The sequence below is a fragment of the Oncorhynchus tshawytscha genome, linkage group LG12 (assembly GCF_018296145.1).
Source record: "Oncorhynchus tshawytscha isolate Ot180627B linkage group LG12, Otsh_v2.0, whole genome shotgun sequence".
Classification (NCBI taxonomy): Eukaryota; Metazoa; Chordata; class Actinopteri; order Salmoniformes; family Salmonidae; genus Oncorhynchus; species Oncorhynchus tshawytscha.
In genome coordinates this window covers 62,809,643-62,829,764 of record NC_056440.1, presented here as the reverse complement: position 1 = coordinate 62,829,764, position 20,122 = coordinate 62,809,643, and the positions used below count along the sequence as shown (strand labels likewise).

Below are 20,122 nucleotides of genomic sequence, written 5' to 3'. Positions count from 1 at the left end.
GAATTCTGATCAATGTGATTAGGCTGGATTAAGCCCAGGATAATACGCCTTTATTCCTCTCTCCCCTTTTATAATTCCCTCTAGAAGGCTCTGGGAGCTTCCTGCTTTTTCAAAATACCTTGGTAGCTTATGTTTTCTGACCACTGGTGAAAAATCATAGTTGTTGTGCAGCATAGTATGGGGAATGAGAAAGACCCTGTCAGCAGGTTACTGTATCTGTGTAGCAAGGCACTTTATATTCAGTTAGTAAGTAGCCCACTATCTGTCTTTCTCTTTCCTCTGCGTCTGCCACAGCCCCGGCAGAGTTTGTGCAGCCTCCTCAGTCCATCTCCCGGCCGGTGGGCACCACTGCTATCTTCACCTGCCAGGCGCAGGGCGACCCTGTGCCCCAGCTCACCTGGCTGAAGAACGGGCAGATCCTGGAGCCTGGAGGGCACGTCAAGCTCAGGAACAACAACACGTGAGTTAACGTACAGCCATGGAGATACATACACTAAGTGTGTTCTATCGAATTGTGTGCTGAAAGCAACAGGGACTGTACTCATTCTGTATGGTAATAACACTATATCCGTTCATGCATGCAGCCATCCATCCACTGTAACAAAGCTACATGCCGTATGTGTATGGCTGGCAGTGTCGTCGGCGTAATCAAACGCTCCATTATTTCTGATCTACTGCGCTAATGAAACAGCTGGCCAAGATGTCTGCCAAGAGATACACTGTCTTGTTTTAAATGGAGCTGTGACATTACATTACGAGGGTATCTATCGAATCACTGCTGGACTGGCTCCCAAGGTTGTCCGGTGGAATTTCCAGGAACAGAACAGAAGGGCCGGCCAGTGTATTGTGTCATTTAACATTCTCCATAAGAGCGATGACGAGGCCAGGTTACTGTGTTTAGTGTTGTGTTGGGCGGGCGGGCGGGTTGGGGCAGGCAGGCAGAGACGGGAGGGTTGTAATGAGCCTGGGACTGGCCTCGCTCCAGGTCTAGGAGAGTGGCTCTGTGTCGTGATAATGATTCAAGTCTGCTACTGTATTTGGAGCTTTGCTGTTTTATTGTCCTGAGTGGTTGTCACCACCGGTGTTTCCCCAGAACTGTTAAACACGGAGCCAGACAGCCTGGTGGCCGGTGTCAGAATGCTTCTCATTCAGGTCAAAGAGTAGACTCCAAACATAGCTAGGAGTTATAGCTCAGTAATATCTCAGGTGACTGGATGCTTGGATGGTTGTCCTGAATTTGGTGCGCATACTTTTCAAGGTATTCTGTCAATGTCCTGCGTGTGTTTGGATGTTTTCCAGTTGAAGATTTCACAGCACCTATTCCCTATACAGTGCACTGCTTTTGACCAGAGCCCATAACACAAAGAATATAGTATGTCATTACATATGAGGCAGATCTATATTTGTTCACGCAGACAGGGGAGATCATATTATGCATACATTCTAACTGTCAGCCTTTGAAAGATTTATAGGTTAGGTGCGTTTCTGGCTGTGGGAAATGAAAGAAATTCTGTTCTATATACAGGTTTATTATGCGTGATAAGTTCAGTGCTGTACACCAGCTGTGTTTTGCAAGAGTGAGAATCCGTGTGTGTTAATATTTATAAATGCAACGGATGGTGAAGTGATTACATTACTTATGCACAAGAAAATCAATAAAGCGGGACAGTGAAGTTCATGTAAATGATGCAGGTGTTCCAGACCTAGTGGTACATGGAGAGAGAGAGGCCGAGGCACTACCATCACTCAGACACACTGTCCTCCTCTACCAGTCACAGAGTAAGAGAGAGAGAGGCCGAGGCACTACCATCACTCAGACACACTGTTCTCCTCTACCAGTCACAGAGATAGAGAGAGAGAGGCCGAGGCACTACCATCACTCAGACACACTGTTCTCCTCTACCAGTCACAGAGATAGAGAGAGAGAGGCCGAGGCACTACCATCACTCAGACACACTGTTCTCCTCTACCAGTCACAGAGATAGAGAGAGAGAGGCCGAGGCACTACCATCACTCAGACACACTGTTCTCCTCTACCAGTCACAGAGATAGAGAGAGAGAGGCCGAGGCACTACCATCACTCAGACACACTGTTCTCCTCTACCAGTCACAGAGATAGAGAGAGAGAGGCCGAGGCACTACCATCACTCAGACACACTGTTCTCCTCTACCAGTCACAGAGTAAGAGAGAGAGAGAGGGCCAGGCAGAGAGAGAGAGGGCCAGGCAGAGAGAGAGGGGCCAGGCAGAGAGAGAGGGGGCCAGACAGAGAGAGAGAGGGCCAGGCAGAGAGAGAGAGGGCCAGGCAGAGAGAGAGAGGGCCCAACAGAGAGAGAGGACCAGGCAGAGAGAGAGGGGCCAGGCAGAGAGAGAGAGGGCCAGGCAGAGAGAGAGAGGGCCAGGCAGAGAGAGAGGGGCCAGGCAGAGAGAGAGAGGGCCAGGCAGAGAGAGGGGCCAGGCAGAGAGAGAGAGGGCCAGGCAGAGAGAGAGAGAGGGCCAGGCAGAGAGAGAGGGGCCAGGCAGAGACAGAGAGAGGGCCAGGCAGAGAGAGAGAGAGCGAGAGTGCACATTAGGTGCTGGAGTTGCATGGCTGAAGCAGACTGTGTTGTAGGGAAAGAGTGATGGAGAGAAAGAGAGATGGAGAGGGGTTAGAGGGCAGCCTAGTGATAGACCTCCACCTGACACTGCTCTGCATCTCTCTGGAGCCTCTCATGCATCACACCCACTACGCTGGGACTGGTTTAGTATGGAGGCTAGAGTTCCAGCACCAGCATTAGCTAATTGGCTGATAAACTGAGGTAGCCGAACACGAAATGTAGCCAGCCCAGTCATTTATGGAACATAACTTTTCGTGGCATCCTAACTTACTGTTGTGAGGTAAGTGTTTGGGTGCGAGGCTGGTAGCTTACCTCATTGCTATTCTGGTACATTCCTACAGCCCATCGTACGTCTCCATCTGCTGCGCTACAGTATTAGTTCTACAGAACAGTCTACAGAACTCACTCTCTTGGTTGGGCGAGCAATGCAGGCCCAGTTCAAGCCCAGTTCAAGCTCAGTTCAAGCCCCAGTTCAAGCCCCAGTTCAAGCCCCAGTTCAAGCCCAAGTAGCCCTTATTTTCTGTTGTCGTCACAGCAGATCCTGCTGTTTTCCATTCCTATGGAGGAGTGAATGAAAGGATAGACAACCACATTCAACAGGCCCCAGTCTTCCCTACAGGTGCAAGGCAGAGGTAATGATATGCCCCTCCAGCTCACTGTTTCTGCTGTTATGTAGATATCTTGTATCTGATATTGGAGGTCTGCCTCTGTGCATGATTACCTAGCAGTGTGAGATTTTAATTAGAATGTACCACCATCCCTAGCAGTGTGTGTGTGTGTGTGTGTGTGTGTGTGTGTGTGTGTGTGTGTGTGTGTGTGTGTGTGTGTGTGTGTGTGTGTGTGTGTGTGTGTGTGTGTGTGTGTGTGTGTGTGTGTGTGTGTGTGTGCGTGTGTGTGTGTGACGAAATGTATTGGTTTAAATGTGCTGGAAAATGGAAAAACATCTTATTTCAATCCGTGCGTGTAACGGTAGGCAGGCTATCAACACACCACCCACTACTTTGCAATGTGAGCTGGAGGCAGTATGAATTTTGAAAACATATACTTAATAGTTTGAAGCCTGAACGGTTTACTTCATATTATGAGCCATGTCTTACCTTGCTTCAAAGTAGCCGAGGCAATACCAACCATTGAAACGTGGAGGCAATTATTTTCTAAATACTTCCGGCTGTCATTAACCAGCATTTCTCTGCTGTTCTATTGGTTTTCATATCAACTTTCTTTCATTGTTGAGAAACCAAAGGACCAATCCTAGTCATATTAACAACCCATCCTCGTTGTTGCATCTTTAGATTTCCCCCTCTAAGTTTCTAACTGAGATTTCCATTCCTGTCACATATGGAACAGCTCTCATCAAATGTTTAGAATGGTGTTTTCCCACTAATTGCATTTTGGCAAATATTTTATTGGCTTCTTTATTACAGCAGTCGCATGTTCTGTTCAGATGAATTACCATAATCTAAATGTGATTTATTTTGTTCTGAGCACAGTGGGTAGACACCCTAATTGGTTACACAACCAATTCATATGGGTCCGGTAAATTTCTCAAATGGCCTGTCAATTAAAATCTTCCCGGTCACGTTGTCCGGCGCAACATGTTCCTAACGGAAACCCTGGTGTGTGCATGTCTGTTCCTGCAAATGGAAGGGACAACACCAGAGACATGCACATACTGCACATTGTTCCCTACAGCTTTCTCTCATGCTGCTGACCTGCCAGAGAGGTTAGGATAAGAAAGAATGGGGATCGATTGTGTATTTTACTCACGCGCATGCACACACATTAATCAAAGAACACACGTACGCACACACACACATTCACATGCATACATACACACACATATCAAACATGCAAATTCTCCTGTGCATTGCCCTTTAGACTGTCTCCCTGCAGCACGCTGTAACCAATTACACACTGTACCTAATGCCACACTGTAACCAATTACACACTGTGACAGTCTGACGGGTGTGAACTCTGTGTGAGCTAAGATGGTGTCACAATAAATTCAGATTGGCAGCTAATGCAAATATAACAGTAGGATCATATTGTTTTGACCAGGGACTTTACTTAGTGTGTGTGTGTGTGTGTGTGTGTGTGTGTGTGTGTGTGTGTGTGTGTGTGTGTGTGTGTGTGTGTGTGTGTGTGTGTGTGTGTGTGTGTGTGTGTGTGTGTGTGTGTGTGTGTGTGTGTGTGTGTGCGTGCGTGCGTGCGTGTGTGCTGGATGTTGGTTGGTTGACGTAGACGGGCAGAGAGTTGATGTTCTTCTCACACAGGGCACTGAGGGGTGGTCATGGGCTGTTCCTTAAACATGAAACACCATTACCCCGGTAATGAAGATGCTTAGCTGACCTCCATCAGAATCATGAAAGGACTGTTAATAGGAATATCTAAACCAGCCTGGCCCATCCATGACGTAGTCAGGATCATCTGAACCAGTAGGTATCAAACACAGTCAGGCAGTGAATTGAAATTGCAGAGTAACATCTGAATCTGTGTAGAATGTCAGCCTACAGTAGTAAATGTTGTAGAATTGGTATGATTTGTGGAATAGTTTTGACTTGTGAGGGTTGACTGTAAACTGAGGGCGAGACTAATCTTCTCCTATGTTTTTATGGGGATTGAAGACTTCTATGATTTATTTGTGTGAGTAAGTTTCAGTGAAGAGATGTGTCCTACTCCCTCTAGGAATATTCCACTGGGCTGCATATTTCTTTGTGTGTAGCTGAACCTATTAAAAGGAACTATGTTTTCCTTTTTTCCTGTTTTCATTCTGTGGAAGCCCCGTTTTGTGATTCCAGCGAGCTGGGACCTGGGCATTGGCCTTGACCTCTAACCCTGCCTGCAATCAGTCATTTCCGTGGGCTTTCCGTGAGACAGCTCATTGCTCCTCCCTCTTCAAAGCCCCTGCTCTCCCCCCTCCCCTCTCCCCCTGTTCCCTCCTTCTTCCCTTTTTTCCCTCCCTCCCTCCCTCTCTCTAGTTTAGCCTTTCACAGGCCTTCGTTCAGTGACAACATTGCAAACTCGGCCCCAGTGGCTGAACAACAGAAACCTCCCACGCCCCCAGCCCACTGAGCCCAGTTAGCCCGCACAGCTTCCGATCCCTAGCCCAGTGAGGCTACCCTATCCCCAGCCCACTGAGCCCACCCTTGCCTCAGCCCCAGCCCAGTGAGCCTGCCCTAGCCCCAACCCAGTGAGCCCACCCTAGCCCCAGCCTAGTAAGCCTACCCTAGTCCCAGCCCCAGCCCAGTGAGCCCACCCTAGCCCCAGCCTAGTAAGCCTACCCTAGTCCCAGCCCCAGCTCAGTGAGACCACACTAGCCCCAGCCTAGTAAGCCTACCCTAGTCCCAGCCCCAGCCCAGTGAGCATACCCTAGCCCCAGCCCAGTGAGCCTACCCCAGCCCAGTGAGCCTACCCTAGCCCCAGCCCAGTGAGCCTACCCTAGCCCCAGCCTAGTCAGCCTACCCCAGCCCAGTGTGCCTACCCTAGCCCCAGCCTAGTGAGCCTACCCCAGCCCAGTGAGCCTACCCTAGCCCCAGCCCAGTGAGCCTACCCCAACCCCAGCCCAGTGAGCCTACCCCAGCCCCAGCCCAGTGAGCCTACCCTAGCCCCATCCCCTGTCCAGTGAGCCTACCCTAGCCCCAGCCCAGTGAGCCTACCCTAGCCCCATCCCCTGTCCAGTGAGCCCACCCTAGCCCCAGTCCAGTGAGCCTACCCTAGCCCCATCCCCAGTCCAGTGAGCCTACCCTAGCCCCATCCCCAGTGCAGTGAGCCTACCCAGTTCCAGCCCCCTCACCCAGACTGGGGGGATCCATCAATCGGTGAAGTGGCTTTGAACTGATGAGTAAATGATGCTGTCAACCTGCCGGTCTGTCATGACAGCAAGGCCAGGCAGATGGCCCAAACACAGATCTTTTCTTCCCCACTCACACACGCACTCTGCCCAAAACACTGACTCACGCTCTCTCTTTCTGCTTCTAAGATGCTCTCTCTCTCTCTCTCTCTCTCTTCATTTTTTACCCCTTTATCAGGAATGCTTTTCTCTCTCACTCGCTCTCTTTCTGGGAGCTCTTTCTCTCCGTTTCTCTCTCGCTCTCTCTTCAAAGCCTTTGTGCGTTGGTTGTCCTCCTGTGTGATGCCATTGTTCCTCTGACTGCAGTAGCTATAGATTCTTTCTTCCTCCAGTCAAAGACTCTCTGTGGGATCTGTCAGATGATGGGCACAAACCCAGAGAGCAGCCGCATCCGGTTCCTCAGTCTGCCTGCCTGCCCAGTGGTTGGTAGTCGGAGCTGCTGAAGTGAGTTCAGCACAGGAGTCACGTTATAAGTCTGGTCTCAGACACATCCACCCTCAAAGCAAAAGGTCTCTGGGAAGAGAGGCAGGAATTTCGCTAGCTGAGTGCTCAACTCTGTTCTCTTATATGGTCGTAACAATACAAAACAACACAGGCAAATTCAAAAAATGAAAAGAAAGGAATTAAGAAATATATAAATAATAGAACAAGCAATGTCGGCGTCTGGAATCTAAATATACATGTACAGTGTGATGGTGTCTATAGACATTATGGGCAGTATATGAATAGAACATTAGTGTACAGCAGTAGTTATATGAGCCTTGATTAGAATACAGTATATACATATGAAGACGGTCAAACAGTATGTAAACATTAGATTCTGAATACACTTACCTGTACTTATGTTTATCCTAAACCATTGCGGTGCTGAAATTCATACTTTATTTATTTTTTTAAATAGCGAATACAGCTACCTACCTTTCCCTCATTGCTTGTACTATGTAAGTCGAGATTCAATTGGGTCCGTGCAATCCGGGATCCTTGGGATGTAAATGTCTCTAATGTCCGGTAAATTCAAATGTTGCCGGTCAAATGTCCGGCGCCCCCTTTTGGAGAAGGAGAAGGAAGATGTGCCTCAGGAGGGTTTTGACTAGAAAGCATACAGCTTGTGTCAGATTTGACTTTTCGTAGCAGGCTAGGAGAACTTACGCAGCAGCTTAGGAGAATTAGGTTCACGTGGGGAAAAGGGGTAGGGTGAGCTAAAATGCAAAAAAATGCATTCTTTCTAGCCATGACCCATCAGGAGAGTGAAACTAGACAGGCCCGGTGAGATTGATTCCACCTGGCAGACTGGACCAACCTATCCTCTCTGGAATAATGGCCCTCTCTGTCTTTCTCTCTCTCTCTCTCTCTCTCTCTCTCTCTTTGTCTCTCTCTCTCTCTCTGTGTCTCTCTCTTTCAATCTCTCTCTCTCCACTGAAACCAGTGGACCACTGAAGCCGCTCATTCATATACCATCCATTATTAAAAGGTAATCGAATGATCCACTCCTCATCATACTTCATACAGTATAATGTTCATTGAACTGTAAGACCAACACCAGTCCCCTCCTCCCCTTCACTTGTGAAACGTCAAGTATATAAAGTCACTGTCCTTTACTTCTGTAATTAAACTGGACTAAATTCTCTTTCCTCATGGTTTCTCATATAGTACAATAATATGAGTCATAATACCCATAAAACCTAGCGGTCAAACAGGGAAATGGTTCCAATCGTTTTTCCACCATTAGTTTTTCCCATAGGGGATTTTAAAATAAGGGCCGTGTTTCATGCAAGCTTGCCCTGGTGTGATGTTTTGATAAACGTGCAAACCTCTATTTACCCCCAACAAATTAAATGCGAATTAGCTGCTAATGTGGCTATCATAAAGAACTGCAAATGCCATGATGATCTGGACGAGACTGACAAATCGAGGCAAGGTAAGAATCTCTGGATTAACTATCTAATGTTAGCAAAATGTAGTAATTAATAAATTGGCTGTGTTTTTTTTTTATTGACCTGTTAGCAAACATGCCAGGTAGAGATGGCGTGCAGGATCTTGCCGGGATTTGTAATCTTGCATGCTGTCTACTTTGATGCTAATTTCATGTTCAAATCTGAGAGCTGAATATATTGATAAAAGTCACCTTGTCCGAGAGAGATTGACATGGTTATCAAAATGTCATGCCAAGGTAAGCCTACACGAAACACAGCCCTTATTTTAAGTGTTTCTAACATCCCCTATGGGAAAAAATATTTGAACCATTTACTTGTTTGACCGCTAGGTTTAATGGGTATTATGACACCACTGTGGGGTTCTATTGTGAGGAGTACAGTATAGGCATTTCCATTTAAGTCAGTTTCATCTAGTCGGCTCAGGGATTCAAACCAGCGACCTTAAAGGTACACTATGATCTTGTCCTTATGCTCATGTTGTGTGTCCCTTCAGTCTTGACAACGACTTTGAATCGGAAAACCCGATAGAACACCCACAGGTCTCAGAGACCACACGCCTACAGCATGAACAAACTGGTCCCTGACTCCTGGACTTCCCTGTTTCAGAGAGGTGCCCTGGAAAGGTGGTGAAGACGGATGTGGCCCATCTGTCTGTGGGGACACCACCAGCCCGTTTAAACAGCTGCCGACATATCTAAGTCAACTGGAGTCCGACAGACAATGATATGGAGAGAGGAGATAGATTGAAGTTCGCATCTGAGGCCTTTCTGTAGAATAGCAGACCTAATCCGCAGGCACAATGTGAGAAATGCATAAGGCATAAAAATACAAAATAAATTAAATCCTCCATTTATTTACAACAGTCATTGATCTTACACTCCCACCTTGAAGCTTTTCAAAAACGCACTTCTTACACTAGCTGTCAGTGTCTATCCCAAAGAAATGCAATATGCTGGGGGGCTTCATTTCCATATTATGCTCTGTGTTAAATCTTTTATTTTCTCATCCCCTCAGGATTAAGAGGAGAAGAGCGGATGATTATGTATTCAGCTCTAATAATTCACCCCCTATGCCCTCCACCCCTCACACGCCATCAACCCATCCTACACACACACACACACACACACCCCATCAAGCCATACTCCAGCAGCGGCAGATAGAGGGAGGAAGGAGGGATTGGAAGAGAGGCAGAGGGGAAGAAGGGTGGAGCGAGAAAAATTGAAAACGGGGGGAGTTCGGTGTGCGCCCCCACCTCCATCCCACCCTCAAGTAACGAGGGAGGGAGGGAGGTAAAGAGGGAAAAGGGGGGAGGATTAGCATTTTCATTCTTGGAAGATACAGTAAGGCACCATTCACATCTACACACGCACACACACACACACACACACACACACACAATCCTACTGTACACAGACAGTGCTTGTTTTTGTTTTGATTGTTGTGTTTATTACCTGTCGTATTACGATGCCACATCCAGCAGGCTCATTCTGTAGTGACAGTGTATCTGCTCAGGACTGACACAAACAGGAACCGGCTAACAGAAATGCCCTACCACTGCTCTACTGTAAATAAGACTTTGATTCAGATGCTACACAGAAGGATTTCATACAGTATTCTATTGTTTGCTTGACTGCCCGCTGTGAGAGTTTTTAAACAAAGCCCTTGTCAGCTTCTGCCGGCTTTGTTTTGCTCAGAAAATGCCACCGCACGCACAATACAGTCATCTTTGAAATCAATAATCATCTCTGAGAGCTTCCTGTTTGCTTTCTCTGCACTACCCAATAATATCCTAATCCTTCTCGCTGCAAACCAGAGACTCACGTCTTTCCTGTGTCTACTTTCCTCCCTCCTCTTTTACCCCTCCTTCTTCCCTCCACCTCGTCCTCCTCTTCCTCCCCCCTCTTCTTCCTCAAGCACGCTGACCATCTATGGCATCAGTCAGGAGGACGAAGCCATCTACCAGTGCATCGCTGAGAACAGCGCTGGCTCCACCCAGGCCAGTGCCCGCCTCACCGTGCTGTGGGCAGACGGCCTGCCAGGGATGCCCAGTGTGGTGCGGGCCGAGGCCCTCTCACCCAACGCCATCCAGGTGTCCTGGAAGGAGTCTGCCCAGGACACTCAGGAGATCATCGGCTATGTGCTCCACATCCGCAGGACCACAGGTTCGTGGGTAACACCATCTCTAACACACCACTGGAACACACAGTACAGCTCTGCCTCAGGTGAACTGGTTCACTATGGGGAGATGTTATCCAGTCAGTACATGCTCTACCGTCTAGCTGTCACCTGCTTACATGCATTAGCTCTCTACGTGACTTATGTTATTTTACTGAGGTTAATGGGATGGCTGTCCTCAGCGTGTGGTAGAGATGATACAGAACAGTAGGGAGTGTGGTATCTACAGTAGGTCGAGTGTTCTGTGTGTTATGGAGCGGTGGGTGTAGACTGTATGGGGCACCAGGTGGCTGTGCTGGGGAGGGGAGGCTGGCTCCCCCAGGGCTGACTACAGCTTCTCTTCCAGAGTTACCCCTCCTCTAGCTCCTCTTCCCTTGTGCCCTTTCTGAGAAAGGAGAAAGCAGAAGGGAGGGAGGGAAGGAAGGAGGGAGCTAAAAGGAGAAGGAGATAGCAGGGGAGAGGAAAAAGAAAAGACTAAGAGGTAGAGAATGAAAAAACAGGAGACAGCAGGAGAGAGGAGAGAGCAGTAGACAGACAGCAAGAGAGAGGAGGGAGGAGAGAGCAGTAGACAGACAGCAGGAGGGAGGAGAGAGCAGTAGACAGACAGCAGGAGAGAGGAGAGAGCAGTAAACAGACAGCAGAGAGACAGCAGGAGAGAGGAGGGAGGAGAGAGCAGTAAACAGACACAGCAGTAGACAGACAGACAGGACTAGCCACAGAGCAGTAGACAGACAGAGGGAGGAGAGAGCAGTAGACAGACAGCAGGAGAGAGGAGAGAGCAGTAAACAGACAGCAGGAGAGAGGAGGGAGGAGAGAGCAGTAGACAGACAGACAGCAGACAGCAGAGAGGAGAGAGCAGTAAACAGACAGCAGGAGAGAGGAGGGAGGAGAGAGCAGTAGACAGACAGCAGGAGAGAGACAGAGCAGGAGGGAGGAGAGAGCAGTAGACAGACAGCAGGAGAGAGAGGAGGAGAGAGCAGTAGAGGAGACAGAGAGCAGTAGACAGACAGCAGGGAGGGAGGAGCAGTAGACAGACACAGACAGGAGAGAGCAGTAGACAGACAGCAGGAGAGGAGAGAGCAGTAGACAGACAGCAGCAGGAGAGAGCAGTAGAGACACAGAGGGAGGAGGAGAGAGCAGTAGACAGACAGCAGGAGAGAGGAGAGAGCAGACAGACAGACAGCAGGAGAGAGGAGGGAGAGCAGAGACAGCACACAGACAGACAGACAGAGAGGAGGAGAGAGCAGTAGACAGACAGCAGGAGAGAGGAGGGACAGGAGAGCAGTAGACAGACAGACAGGAGAGGAGGGAGGAGAGAGCAGTAGACAGACAGCAGAGCAGTAGGAGCAGGAGGAGGAGACAGCAGTAGACAGACAGCAGCAGAGAGAGGAGGGAGGAGAGAGCAGTAGACAGACAGACAGACAGGAGAGAGGAGAGAGCAGTAAACAGACAGCAGGAGAGAGGAGGGAGGAGAGAGCAGTAGACAGACAGCAGGAGAGAGGAGGGAGACAGGCAGTAGACAGACAGCAGGAGACAGGAGGGAGGAGAGAGCAGTAGACAGACAGACAGAGATAGGAGAGAGCAGTAGACAGACAGCAGGAGGGAGGAGAGAGCAGTAGACAGACAGCAGGAGAGAGGAGAGAGCAGTAGACAGACAGCAGGAGAGAGGAGGGAGGAGAGAGCAGTAGACAGACAGCAGGAGAGAAGAGAGAGCAGTAGACAGACAGCAGGAGAGAGGAGGGAGGAGAGAGCAGTAGACAGACAGCAGGAGAGAGGAGAGAGCAGTAAACAGACAGCAGAGAGAGGAGGGAGGAGAGAGCAGTAGACAGACAGAGGGAGGAGAGAGCAGTAGACAGACAGCAGGAGAGAGGAGGGAGGGAGCAGTAGACAGACAGCAGAGAGAGGAGGGAGAGAGAGCAGTAGACAGACAGACGGAGATAGGAGAGAGCAGTAGACAGACAGCAGGAGGGAGGAGAGAGGAGAGACCAGTAGACAGACATCAGGAGAGAGGAGAGAGCAATAGACAGACAGCAGGAGAGAGGAGAGAGCAGTAGACAGACAGCAGGAGAGAGGAGGGAGGAGAGAGCAGTAGACAGACAGCAGGACAGAGAGAGCAGTAGACAGACAGCAGAGAGAGGAGCAGGAGAGATCAGTAGACAGACAGCAGGAGGGAGGAGAGAGGAGAGACCAGTAGACAGACAGCAGGAGGGAGGAGGGAGGAGAGAGCAGTAGACAGACAGCAGGAGAGAAGAGAGAGCAGTAGACAGACAGCAGGAGAGACAGAGCGAGGAGAGAGCAGTAGACAGACAGCTAGGGACAGACAGAGACAGACAGACAGACAGCAGGAGAGAGGAGAGAGCAGTAGACAGACAGCAGGAGAGAGGAGGAAGGAGACAGCAGCAGACAGAGCAGGAGGGAGGAGAGGCAGTAGACAGACAGCAGGAGAGAGGAGAGAGCAGTAGACAGACAGCAGAGAGAGGAGGGAGGAGAGAGCAGTAGACAGACAGCAGGAGAGCAGAGAGAGCAGAGACAGACAGACAGCAGAGAGAGCAGTAGACAGACAGAGGAGAGGAGAGAGCAGTAAACAGACAGACAGACAGACAGAGAGGACAGAGGAGAGAGCAGTAGACAGACAGCAGGAGAGAAGAGAGAGCAGTAGACAGAGAGGAGGGAGGAGAGAGCAGTAGACAGACAGACGGGGAGAGGAGAGAGCAGTAGACAGACAGCAGGAGGAGAGAGAGCAGTAGACAGACAGCAGGACAGAGAGAGAGAGCAGTAGACAGACAGACTAGGGGAGAGGACAGAGCAGTAGACAGACAGCAGGAGACAGGAGGGAGGAGAGACCAGTAGACAGACAGCAGGAGAGAGGAGAGAGCAGTAAACAGACAGCAGCAGTAGACAGACAGAGGGGGAGAGGAGAGAGCAGTAGACAGACAGCAGGAGAGAGGAGGGAGGAGAGCAGTAGACAGACAGCAGGAGAGAGGAGAGAGCAGTAAACAGACAGCAGGAGAGAGGGGGAGGAGAGAGCAGTAGACAGAGCAGGAGGGAGGAGAGAGCAGTAGACAGACAGCAGGAAAGAGGAGAGAGCAGTAGACAGAGCAGGAGAGAGGAGAGAGCAGTAGACAGACAGCAGGAGGGAGGAGAGAGCAGTAGACAGACAGCAGGAGAGAGGAGAGAGCAGTAGACAGAGCAGGAGAGAGGAGAGAGCAGTAGACAGACAGCAGGAAAGAGGAGAGAGCAGTAGACAGACAGCAGGAAAGAGGAGAGAGCAGTAGACAGACAGCAGGAGGGAGGAGGGAGCAGTAGACAGACAGCAGCCAGACAGGAGGAGGAGAGAGCAGCCAGACAGAGAGCAGTATGGTAACAGAAGCAGACAGACAGTTTCTCCAGCAGTAGACAGACAGCAGGAGTTGAGTGAGGAGAGAGCAGTAGACAGACATCAGGAGAGCAGTAGAGAGACAGTAGACAGACAGCAGGAGAGAGGAGCAGTAGACAGACAGTTTTAATTGAGGAGAAGCAGTAGAACAGCAGACTAAAGCAGTTACAGTTGGCATGTAGACATGACAGCAGGAGAGAGCAGTAGACAGACAGCAGGAGTTTGTGAGAGCAGTAGACAGACAGCAGGAGAGAGCGTAGACAGACAGCAGGAGAGAGGAGAGAGCAGTAGACAGACAGCAGGAGAGAGGAGAGAGCAGTAGACAGACAGCAGGAGAGAGGAGAGAGCCGTAGACAGACAGCAGGAGGGAGGAGGGAGCAGTGAGGACGTATGGTAACAGAACACCTGTTTCTCCAGCAACGCTAGGTTGAATGGACGCTCTGCCATCCCCATCCTTCATGTAGAGGAGACATAAAAGTGGCTTTTAATTGATAATTGAATGAGACTAAATGTTATGTTGGCATGTCAATGTTTATTTGCTGGGGGGGGGTGGCAATCGTGTGTTTGTGTGTGTGTGTTTGTATGTGAGTGTGCGTGCGTGCGTGCTGACATGTGTGTATCTGTATGGGTGTGTGAGTGTGCGTGCGTGCGTTGTTGCGTGCTGACATGTGTGTATCTGTATGTGTGTGTCTGTATGGGTGTATCTGTATGGGTGTATCTGTATGGGTGTGTGTGGTTGCGTGCTGACATGTGTGTATCTGTATGTGTGTGTCTGTATGGGTGTATCTGTATGGGTGTATCTGTATGGGTGTATCTGTATGGGTGTGTGTGGTTGCGTGCTGACATGTGTGTATCTGTATGGGTGTATCTGTATGTGTGTATCTGTATGGGTGTGTGTGGTTGCGTGCTGACGTGTGTATCTGTATGGGTGTATCTGTATGGGTGTATCTGTATGGGTGTGTGTGGTTGCGTGCTGACATGTGTGTATCTGTATGGGTGTATCTGTATGGGTGTATCTGTATGTGTGTATCTGTATGGGTGTATCTGTATGGGTGTATCTGTATGGGTGTATCTGTATGGGTGTATCTGTATGGGTGTATCTGTATGGGTGTATCTGTATGGGTGTGTGTGGTTGCGTGCTGACATGTGTGTATCTGTATGGGTGTATCTGTATGGGTGTATCTGTATGGGTGTATCTGTATGGGTGTATCTGTATGGGTGTATCTGTATGGGTGTATCTGTATGGGTGTGTGTGGTTGCGTGCTGACATGTGTGTATCTGTATGGGTGTGTGTGGTTGCGTGCTGACATGTGTGTATCTGTATGGGTGTGTGTATCTGCGTGCTGACATGTGTGTATCTGTATGGGTGTGTGTGGTTGCGTGCTGACATGTGTGTATCTGTATGGGTGTATCTGTATGGGTGTATCTGTATGGGTGTATCTGTATGGGTGTATCTGTATGGGTGTATCTGTATGGGTGTATCTGTATGGGTGTATCTGTATGGGTGTATCTGTATGGGTGTATCTGTATGGGTGTGTGTGGTTGCGTGCTGACATGTGTGTATCTGTATGGGTGTATCTGTATGGGTGTATCTGTATGGGTGTATCTGTATGGGTGTATCTGTATGGGTGTATCTGTATGGGTGTATCTGTGTGTGTATCTGTATGTGTGTATCTGTATGGGTGTATCTGTATGGGTGTATCTGTATGGGTGTATCTGTATGGGTGTGTGTGGTTGCGTGCTGACATGTGTGTATCTGTATGTGTGTATCTGTATGCGTGTATCTGACATGGGTGTATCTGTATGGGTGTATCTGTATGGGTGTGTGTGGTTGCGTGCTGACATGTGTGTATCTGTATGGGTGTGTGTGCAGCGGTGACAGAGTACGTCACCCAGACACAGCTGCTGCTCTCTCCTCTGTAGTACTATCAGATGTATAATTGAAGGCCCCTGGGGCTAGCCTATAGGAACTGCTTTAATGACCTACTAAAGACAGGCTGCCCCAATGGGCTGAGGGCTGGAGGTAGATAGTGGTTATGGGTGAGGAACTTGACTTAAGGGCCATAACGCACTGTAACCCCCCTACACCCCCTTCTCTCTTCAAATTTAACAAGCACTCACCTAGAGCCACCCCCTCGATTCACACAGCTCTGTTGTTCACAGTCACAGCCCCTATTACCAAATGATGCAATCCTGACAGGACACTCTAAAACAAAATCAAATTGTTTCAACTAATTATTATTGAGTAACTAGTTCCACCGCCTTTTTTGGTTTACTAACATTTTTGGTCCAAGTATTACTGTAGCTTCACCTTGACAAAATGCAGGCAAAACTTCAGTCAACTTAAAATGATGTGTTTGCTCAAATTGTGTCATTTATTCATTCAACTAAAAAGTGTTCTTTTTAACCTAATAAATGGCTGTTGAACTAGTTACACACAAAGTGAATTTAACATATCACATTTCCAATTTACATGTTAGACGTTGTGCATGTGTTTATACAGTATTTCATATTCAACATGCCCTCACCTGGGATATGAACTCACAACCTCTTAGTTCTCAGCAGTCCAAGTCTCCTGCTACACCACCACGTCTTTGTCTATGACTGCTTTCACCTCTACTGCTACACTTTGCACTTCAAAGTAAATCTCAGCTCTGTTAAAAGTACTGTGTACTCAAGAAAAACTATTTGATATATTATAGTGATTAAGCAGTAATATTAAAACAGAGTAATATACTGTACAGAAAAACCTAACATTGTAAAATAAGTCAATCAAATCAATGATTGGAGACTAACTGGACTTATTGATAACTGGCTCTGGCACGGTGGCTTAGCAGGGGGATTGGAATGCTATGAACCAAGATGTTGTGAGTTCAAATCCCATGTGAGGACATGTTGAATAATGATTCATGTATAAATGCATGATGAAAAGCACTATGGGTGTGCCAGTTGCTTGGCCATTTTTTTAGTTAAGATGCCCAAATAATAATGTACAGCTGAATGAACAAATGAGACAAGTTGAGCAAACATGTCATTTTGACATTTACTGCATTTTTGCCTACGTTTTCTCAAGTTGGAGCAATGTTTGGGCCAACACATTTTTGTTGTTGTTCAGGTAACACTTGGACCGAGAAGTTGAGTAAATGGCTGTGGAAAAAGTCTGTGTCCTTAAAATGTATATAGTATGTATAAGTTGGAAGTAGGAGCCTAAGTGTTGTTGTCCATTAGTTTACTCCAATTAGGGGAGGGGCGGTAGGTTTATGAAAATATATATGTATATGGTATATATGTGTACAGTTGAAGTCGGAGGTTTACATACACTTAGGTTGGAGTCATTAAAACTAGTTTTTCAACCACTCCACAAATTTCTTGTTAACAAACTATAGTTTTGGCAAGTCAGTTAGGACATCTATTTTGTGCTTGACACAAGTAATTTTTCCAACAATTACAGACAGATTATTTCACTTATAATTCACTGTATCACAATTTCAGTGTGTCAGACGTTTACATACACTAAGGTAAATGTGCCTTAAAACAGCTTGGAAAATTCCAGAAAATTATGTCATGGCTTTAGAAGTTTCTGATAGGCTAATTGACATCATTTGAGTCAATTGGAGGCGTACCTGTGGATGTATTTCAAGGCCTACCTTCAAACTCAGTGCCTCTTTGCTTGACATCATGGGAAAATCAAAGGAAATCAGCCAAGACCTCAGAAAAAAAAAGTAGACCTCCACAAGTCTGGTTCATCCTTGGGAGCAATTTCCAAATGCCTGAAGGTACCACGTTCATCTGTACAAGCAATAGTATGCAAGTATAAACACCATGGGACTACACAGCCGTCATACGGCTCAGGAAGGAGACGCATTCTGTCTCCTAGAGATGAACATACTTTGGTGAGCAAAGTGCAAATCAATCCCAGAACAACAGCAAAGGACCTTGTGAAGATGCTGGAAGAAACAGGTACAAAAGTATCTATATCCACAGTAACACGAGTCCTATATCGATATAACCTGAAAGGCCGCTCGTCAAGGAAGAAACCACTGCTCCAAAACCGCCATAAAAAAGCCAGACTACAGTTTGCAACTAACTGCACATGGGGAGAAAGATCGTACTTTTTGTAGAAATGTCCTCTGGTCTGATGAAACAAAAATAGAATTGTTTGGTCATAATGACCATCGTTATGTTTGGAGGAAAAGGGGGAGGCTTGCAAGCTGAAGAACACCATCCCAACCGTGAAGCACGGGGGTGGCAGCATCATGTTGTGGGGGTGCGTTGCTGCAGGAGGGACTGGTGCACTTCACAAAATACATGGCATCATGAGGAAAGACAATTATGTGGACATATTGAAGCAACATCTCAAGACATCAGTCAGGAAGTTAAAGCTTGGTCCCAAATGGGTCTTCCAAATGGACAATGACCCCAAGCATACTTCCAAAGTTGTGGCAAAATGTCTTAATGGCAACAAAGTCAAGGTATTGGAGTGGCCATCACAAAGCCCTGACCTCAATCCTATAAAAAATGTGGGCAGAACTGAGAAAGCGTGTGCGAGCAAGGAGGCCTACAAACCTGACTCAGTTACACCAGCTCTGACAGGAGGAATGGGCCAAAATTCACCCAACTTACTGTGGGAAGCTTGTGGAAGGCTACCCCAAACGTTTGACCCAAGTTAAACAATTTAAAGGCAATGCTACCAAATAGTAATTGAGTGTATGTAAGCTTCTGACCCACTGGGAATGTGATTAATTAAATAAAAGCTGAAATAAAACATTCTCTCTACTATTATTCTGACATTTCACATTTTTAAAATAAAGTGGTGATCCTAACTGACCTAAGACAGGGAATTTTTACCGGGATTAAATGTCAGGAATTGTGAAAAGCTGAGTTTAAAATGTATTTGGCTAAGGTGTATGTAAACATCCGACTTCAACTGTAAATATTACTAATATTATGTATAAATATTTAAAATAATATAATATTTTCTTTTATATAATATATGTATATATATATATATATATATCCAATATTAAAGTTGATCTACCCCCTAAAAACACGTGGTGGAAGCAGTTATTTTTCTACAGTGTACAAAAAGCAGTTAAATTAAACCATCTCTTTCTCTCTCCCCCTTCAGACCCTGTGGAGATGGAGTACCAGGAAGCCGTCAGTAAGGTGACTCTACAGCAGGTCGTGGGTGATCTGGAGCCCTCCACCGGCTACACCTTCTATGTGAAGGCTTACACGTCCCGCGGAGCCAGCAAACCCTCCGAGAGCGCCACCGAGAGCACGCTGGGCGAAGGTGTGCCTTGGGAACGCACACACTTACACACATACATACACACACTTGCACAAACACAAACACACACACACATATAAACGCTCACTTAACTGGTGGTAATTACATGGACCAAAAAAGGTTTTTATGAGTTGTTTATTGTAAAGGTTCTGTAAAACACCTACAGGAGTCTGTAGTACAGTAGCCACATACCTGACTGAGATATACTGAGAAAGTACTAAAGACCTGTTTTATAGACTAAAACATGGTTGACTTAACAAGCCTGACGGCTTGTGTTTAGTTTAATATATCATGTAAGTTATTTTTTTAATGTGGATGTTTAGTGGATTCTAACACCACTGTGTGTGTTTCAGTGCCAGCACCCCCGTCACTGTTCATTAAATTGGTGAATAGCAATGTGGTGCAGGCCGTGTGGGAGCCATCCTCTAAGATGGGCCAACATGAGGGCTTCAGGCTGTACTACAGGAGGGTCCACACCCCCCTCTTCACCGGACCACTCACCTTCACCCGCAACGTCACCCAGTACAACATCACCCAGCTGGGTGAGATAGGGGGACATGGGCTGGGGGCTGGGGGAAAGGATGATCCATGGAGATGTGTTGAAAGGGTTGTTACACGGTCAATCTGTTTAACGTGATGCCTTGAGTGATTGTACATTAGAAGCCAACTCTATTCACATAGCTATATGTTTCAACTGATCTCTCTCTCTCTCTCTCTCTCTCTCTCTCTCCCTCTCTCTCTCTCTCTCTCTGTTCCTCCTCTCCTCAGATCCAACCCTGGTGTATGAGATTAAGGTTCTGGCCTTCAACCAACACGGAGATGGCAACGCCACCATGCGCTTCGTCTCACTGAAGGAGGCTGTGGAGAAATCAGGTGACTTCCTGCTGCCCGCACACACAAAC

At 47.6% G+C, this 20,122-nt stretch overlaps 1 protein-coding gene across 1 annotated transcript in view; it reads left to right on the top strand.

Moving 5' to 3' along the window:
- Positions 1 to 20,122, top strand: part of LOC112264187 (immunoglobulin superfamily DCC subclass member 3-like) — a 113,283-nt gene that overhangs the window by 81,020 nt on the left and 12,141 nt on the right. The window contains exons 7-11 of the mRNA XM_024440751.2: positions 295 to 460; positions 10,294 to 10,541; positions 19,059 to 19,223; positions 19,574 to 19,762; positions 19,989 to 20,093. Of these exons, the coding sequence (XP_024296519.2) occupies positions 295 to 460; positions 10,294 to 10,541; positions 19,059 to 19,223; positions 19,574 to 19,762; positions 19,989 to 20,093 (873 nt within the window). The remainder of the gene's footprint in view (positions 1 to 294; positions 461 to 10,293; positions 10,542 to 19,058; positions 19,224 to 19,573; positions 19,763 to 19,988; positions 20,094 to 20,122) is intronic.